Consider the following 6,888-nt stretch of genomic DNA (forward strand, 5'->3'; position numbering starts at 1 on the left):
CTGGAGTCAGAAAGTGGCATTCCGAGGTATTTGTAGGGAAAGTTTTTGCATGCACCTATTGAGGTACCCATAATCATAGGCAGATCCAAGCCTTCACAACGGATAGGGGTGAAAGAGCTCTTCTGGAAGTTGGTGTATAAACCGGTCGCATTGCCAAAGAGTTGCAACCGTTGCTTGATGGATGCAATTTCAGAAGGTTCCGGGTTGATGAAGATCACTACATTGTCTGCATAGAGTGTGGTTCGAAACGCATGCGAGAGTGCTCTATAGGTTTGAGCACCCCAGCTTCGACGTCAGCATTGATGAGGGCAGCAAGGCAGTCCATCACAATAACGAAAAGCAATGGCAATAGAGGGTCTCCCCGCCGGAGGCCCTGCTGTTGGTGAATTGAGTCTATGAAAGCCCCATTGACAAGCACTCTGGAAGTGGCAGTAGACAACATGATAGAGACCCAGTCACAAAACTTGGTGCCAAAACCCTTGCCCTCGAGAGCCTGCAGCAGGAACTCCCAAGATACCAAATCGAAAGCCTTTCAATATCCAGCTACAACATCATGACCGGCGTCTTTGATTGTTTGAATATCTTGGCAAGGCACTGAACATACTTACAGTCATCATGAATTGTGCGACCCTTAATGAAGGCACTCTGGCAAGGTTGAACAAGGTCGTTCATCTGGCATCTTAATCTCGAGGCAAGGATCTTCATGAAAAGCTTGCTGATGAAGTTGACCAAGCTGATTGGCCTAAAATCTCTAGGGGTTGACACTTTAGGGCTCTTCGGGAGGAGCACAATATCATGGTTAACTTCGGGAGGAGCACAATATCATGGTTGACGCTTTAGGGCTCTTAGGGAGGAGCACAATATCATGGTTAACCATGAAAGTTAACTTTTGATCCCGAGAAAGTTAACCATGAGCATCGCCCTGAATTGCCTCTCATCGTCCAAGAGCATGCGCTTGTCCATGGCTCGGTCCAGCATAAAAATCAGCTCATTAGAGACCGCCGGACATTCGATAAAACTGACCAAGCCACTTATATAGGGCTTTTAGAAAAAATGCTTACCTAGCTTCACCTCCTCTAGACCGGCCGGCTCCTGGCACAACATGATCCAAAGAAGCTTCTGATCTCAGCGTCTATAAGGTGGAGCTCTAACCCAGAGCTCTATAACACATTGATTTGCTGGGGCGAAAACAAAATTACCACAAAAACAGGAACAATCTTGTCTGCAATTTCTTGTCATAACTGCAGACCAAAAATGTGGTCATGGTAACATTTCAGATTTTAGTCTTGCAAGTCTACTGCCATCGCAAAGACGCTAACCACTTTCTATCGCCTCCTCTCTCTTTACATGGTCCAAAGATATGAATATATATCCTAGCTAGGCCGACTGATCGATGACGAGCATGAGCAGACCACGGAGATGGAGGGGCTAGCAGCAAAAGGGACCTGGATGCCGGGCTAGCTAGGTGCTGCAATGGCATGGGAGGGAGGCTGTTTTCTTCCTGCAGCAAAGTGACTTGGACGCCAGGCACCGCCGGTAGTGCAGCTCCATCATGAACTCATTCGCCGGAGCACCCACCGGCCTTTGGACCTTGTTCTTCGGCTTGCGGCTCAGCCACTGCTTGAGTAGGCCGTGCTGCGTCGTCGAGGGGCAGACCGGCTTGCCATGGCATAAGATCTCCACCTGCATTTCGCACAAGTATACATACAGGTGATCAGGCCAAATAGCACATTCAGCATTGTCCATATGCATACATAGTTTCTCGGCTTACACGAGCAACAACATGAAAAATGATACTAATTGGTGCAAATAAATCGTACTATATATGCCACCATCCTTGGAAGCAAGCACCTTGACAAGAGGCCCAACACAACAATCAAAATGAAAGCACAAAGACATCTAAAATGCTCACCTTAACGTCAGTTGCTAGCTCAAGTTTTATCATAATGAGCTTCAGGATGGAGGAGACCTGCATCGTTCCATCTCTAAAACAAGAAGAAAAATCCATATTAAACAGAATGTGTTAAATTCTTGGAATCGAGTTACGTGTTAGCTGAATTGCTGGAAGGGATGAACGAAAAAAACAACGCATGATTTTTGAATGAAACATCCTCTCCAATGCTGATAAAAATCGTTATTCTAGACACTTCACCGTCATATTTTGGAATGAAGGAAATAACTCTTGCTGATACCATAGCACAGTTGCTACTAGTAGAAAACGTAACATGAAAAGGGGCATCAGCGCACCGCGCCATCTAAAATTCTAAAGCTGGGAAAAAACCTTCAGCAATGTATGCTACAAATAAGAGGATACTAATTAATTACTAAGTGGAGTATGAGAGGCCACAATCATTGTTGACAAAGAAACTTGAAGATTAATGGGGAACTCACTTAATTTTGTAGAATTTCATTTCTAGCTGAGGCAGCCGTTTAGCTTCTGCCCTGCAAAACAGTTTTCATTTTGATGTGAGGACACAAAAAACACGGTCCATAATAATTAGTACAAATATTGAATATGCTGCAATCTTACTGGTTCCGTGAAGTCACTAGTGAAAACCAGACTGGGGTAGTTATTCCATCATCCGAGTCTGCTTCTGGGTTTTCCCTCAGACTATCCTCTGTGGTTGTTTTGTTTTTTCGACTTTCCCTCAGACAACTAGTTTGTGACTTCTTCGCGCTTGCCATGACTAAGCTCCGTAAGGGCTTATGAAGCTCTTCCTTGTCAATCGTCTCGCGATTCTTTCCATCTTCAGAAATATCTGCACTATTCTGTTTGGGATGGAAGTGTAGTCAGAATAAGCAAATGTTACAAGACAATCGGCATCAAACTTGCATATGAAATTATGTGCTGGTAATACTTTACTAGTACCTCCTTTTCAAAAAAAAAAACTTTAGTAGTACCTTCTTTTTGTTTGCAGATGTTGTCACCTTGGTTGATTTTGGTGCTGAGGCTATCTCAGTCTTCTGACTATGGTCTTCAGATTTGTTTGGCAATTTACCGACAGAAAACAAATGGGACATGAATTTCCTTCTTGCAGCTCTCTGTACTGTCAGAGTAGGTTGTGTTGCCATCTTTGGGGTTTCATCCAAGGAAGAAATGGACCTCTCTTTTATCTTTGCTGGCAGTGTAATAGTTGGAGCCTCTGAAGCGTCAACTTCTGCCTTAGGTGGAAACGCATGGTCCCTGATAGCCTGAATTTTTGGATCATCCCTTCAAACAAGGAAACAATCAATCATGTTAGGTAGCAGCATATAGTAGAGTACCTGAGTCGAGATCACAGGAAAAGTAATAATAAGTGGCTGGAATTCTAAGCTTTAATTTCACAAAACAAGTATGTATGTATACCTAGATAGTTTCTTCTATAGATACATTCTAAGCTTTTGCTTCACAAAAAAACAAGTTTCGGCTGGTTATTACTTATTAGTGAGAGTTTACACTTGTATTGCATAACTCCGCTGGTGTACTTATACATAGACTTAAAGAAATTGAGAATTGACAAGTTGAAAAAACAATGCTGTAGATAACTATATAGATAACCTTGTTATTTTAACAATTACTTACCTGAGTTTCTCTTCAGGAGCAATCCCAAGAGCAGCATTGCATACGGGGCATGATTCAATCCCCTCCTCATCTATTTTCTTCATGATACAATCCCGGCAAACTGATTACAAAAAGACGGTCACAAGAGGAACTCCACAGGCAGGCATGCAAGTTTAGTGCAGAGATTTGAGAGAACCGTTTTTTTACGTGCTCGGCAAATGAAAACAATATTAGCAGTAAATTAGCTAGTAACAACAATGCAACAAGATTAGATACTTGACTTGCATCCAGATTGAGAGCGCAAGTAGTTGTGCAGCAGTAGCATCCAGATTGAGGCTTATGAATCAAGTGGTGCAGCCACATTTTGTGTAAGAATAAATCATCCTCCTGGGCTCTACAACACGTGGTGCAGCCACTTTGTCGAAGAAAAAAGTGGGGAAGCCACATTTTATTTAAGAATGTGAAGCGCGGCTATACCAAAATCATACTAGAACTGAAATAGTTCCCCAATACAAATAACTATAAGACAGCAAGCCACTCGTACTCCACCCTGGTCGGCAATGGTGAACAGTTTGACGTTTGCGTTTGAAGCCTGGATAGTGAGTGTGATCCTTCTCGAATTACCCCGTTCCCATACGACACCCCTCCCTCTTTTTGAGGGGTGTGGTCAGGTGTGGCAAAACCAGACGGCCAACGCTCAAGGCGATCCGCGTTGCTTGGTTAGATGATGATGCAAGCCGGAGACCTCCCTCCCCTTGTCGACCCTTGGTGATCTTTGAAGTTGGGTCCCTTCTCTTCTAGAGTACGGTGGTGTTGTTGTGGTGCTGGTGTGATGTTCTTGTGTGCTGTGCTGTTGTGGGTTTCTGTGCTCATTCTGGGCTTTGTAATGTGTCTTCTTCTTCATACATGAAATGAAATGCAATTCCGTTGATTTTTGTAAAAAAAAAGACCACAGCCAGTGCAGTGGAGTGCACTGCGGACACAACATTTTGATCACAGCTAGTGCAGTGCCGAATGCCACCGCCACCATCTACAAGCTCGATCCCCCCACCATTACCGAAACTCCTGCAGAGTGCAGACCGAGAGCACGGCCAACAGGCCAGGTTAGATTGATGTTTCCTCTCTCCTGTAACTCTAAACTCCATCTCGGCTGCCATGGCTCCGCAGACTGCGACGTGCGTGTCCAACTCCGGCCCAGCGCCGTGTTGTATTGTATGTGGCCAACTGCGAGCTGGCAGTGGAGCTGGTCTACGTACGATGACATCGGCGACAGCGGTGCGTGCATCATCGTGTGCTTGCGCGAGCCCATCGCCAAGGCCACCGCGGCGTGTACCAACTCCCACTCGTCTGCTTCCGCGAGCCCACCGCCGCGGCCGCGCGATGGCCGCGCCGCCCGGACATTCACTTGGTGGAGGAATTCGTCGTAGGCGGAGGCGGAGGAGGTTGGCGCGGGTCCAAGTGGCAATTCCTATTCGAAAAAGATCGGCTGATTTCAACGATTGCGATTTCGCCTCGGACGCTTGTGCCTATAGCGGACTTCAACTTGGAACCAACGCCACGCTCGGTGGCTGCGGTACGGGGTTTCTCCGGAGCAGCTCTGGCTCGCGCTACAGGAGAGGAAACGTCTCGGCCGCAAGGTGGCCGCAACGACCAGACCGCAGCGGCGGCGCAGGTAATCAAAAGGCTCGGCCGCCACGGCCAGACCACAGCGCAGCGTCGCCTCCGGCGCTCTTCTGGATCAGATCAGGAGGTCGCATCAAACGCCAACCTGGCAAGCAGCGACCGAGAGACAGTCAGACGGGACAGGGAGAGAAAGCAGACGCAGCGCAGCGCGACGCGACGGCGACGGCAGACGGGACGGCAGCGCGACGCGATGGTGACGCGAGGTCGCGAAGAAGACGGGGCGGCCGTGCGCAGCGGCGCAGGAAGGCGGCGCGGCGACAGCGCGTGCAGTGCAGACACGAAAGGGGGGAGGACGAAACGAAACCGTAGAGGCGAAGGACGGGAGCGGGGTAGAAGAGAGAACTCACATGTGTGGCCGCACTCGGCGAAGGCGTTGGCCTCGCGGAAGTATCCCTTGCAGAGCGGGCACGTCAAGAACGCGGCGAGCGCCGCCCGCGGCACGCGAGATACCCCCGGCGCGCCCCCCATCTCTCCGCCTCCCGCAACCATGTCTGCCACCTTCTCCTCGACGACCTCCTCGTCAGAACTCTGCGACCGGGAGGCGGAGAATCAGCAATAAACGGCGCGGGGCGATGGAATCGAGGGCGTTGGTCGGTCGGGAGAAGGGAGAAGCGGCGGCGGAGCTCCGGCGAGTCGCGAAGTTTAGTGTCTTCCTATTCTGCTGTATTTTTTTGGTGGATGTATAGAAATATATAGAAGGCTGGCTGTGGGAGGGACGCGATAGAAATAAAGGCTGTGGGATGGGAGGGACCCAGCAGAATTTCTAGGTCTAGGGTACTTCTCCCACAACGGTCATATCGTGCAATTTGTATTTTTTGGAACCGTCTTCCTGTTTTGTCAAAAAGTAATACTTTTCCTGCTCAATACCAGGCCATATATTCCAGTTTTCATTAATTGCTTCCATATCGTAGGTAAAGATTCATCTTTTGTGCAGATAAAATATCAAATTCTTACAAAGCAAGAGACGGTAAAAAGAGAAGCGAGTTCAAATTGGACCGAGACCGTTGTGGAGGTGAAGTGCTCCAGAAACCGAGAAGTGAGTTTGGAAGAGAACCCTTGTGTATGTGAAGTACATAGGAAATGGGGAGCATGCTGGATGACACCGTTATGCATGAGAATTACGCAGGAAAGAGAAAAGTGAGTTCTGCGAAACCATTGTGCGTTTGAAATACGCGGGAAAAGAGAGCAACCGACTCGGATGAAACCGCTTTGTATGTGAATACTTTGGTTTATTTTTTGACAGGCGCGAGAAGTGCAAAAACATGGAGACACCATGCTGTTTATTGCACTTAATGAGTTACCAAAAACAGTTTCAACTTTTTAAAGCAATTACATTATGTGACAGCTCATGACAACCCATTTCACTAATATTACTTTATGATAATGATGATGAATATTTGCTTGTGTGGGTAAATAATGATTTCTGAATACCATAATATGCACGAGTAAGTAGCGAATTAGGCAGAAAAGAGAGAAGTAAGTTCTGGCAAGACCATTGTGCATACAAAGTGTGTGTACGTGTGAAGTACATGGAAAACGGGGGAGCAAGCCGGATGATACAGTTATGCATGAGAATTACGCGGCAAAGAGAGAAGTGAGTTCCGCGAGACCCTTGCACGTGTGAAATATGCAGAAAAAAGAGAGGAACCGACTCGGATGAAACC

At 47.2% G+C, this 6,888-nt stretch overlaps 1 protein-coding gene across 1 annotated transcript; it reads right to left on the reverse strand.

The window, feature by feature from the left end:
• Positions 1 to 1,461: 1,461 nt before the first annotated feature.
• Positions 1,462 to 5,692, reverse strand: LOC125507343 (E3 ubiquitin protein ligase DRIP2-like). The gene is made up of 7 exons (XM_087523792.1): positions 5,572 to 5,692; positions 3,563 to 3,662; positions 2,902 to 3,211; positions 2,531 to 2,769; positions 2,392 to 2,442; positions 1,913 to 1,985; positions 1,462 to 1,683 (listed from the first exon to the last, which is right to left on the reverse strand). The coding sequence occupies exons 1-7, from the start codon at positions 5,690 to 5,692 to the stop codon at positions 1,462 to 1,464; spliced, it is 1,116 nt and encodes a 371-aa protein (XP_087379918.1).
• Positions 5,693 to 6,888: the final 1,196 nt, after the last annotated feature.

The sequence above is a fragment of the Triticum urartu genome, chromosome 5A (assembly GCF_056163025.1).
Source record: "Triticum urartu cultivar PI428250 chromosome 5A, HENAU_Tu73, whole genome shotgun sequence".
Classification (NCBI taxonomy): Eukaryota; Viridiplantae; Streptophyta; class Magnoliopsida; order Poales; family Poaceae; genus Triticum; species Triticum urartu.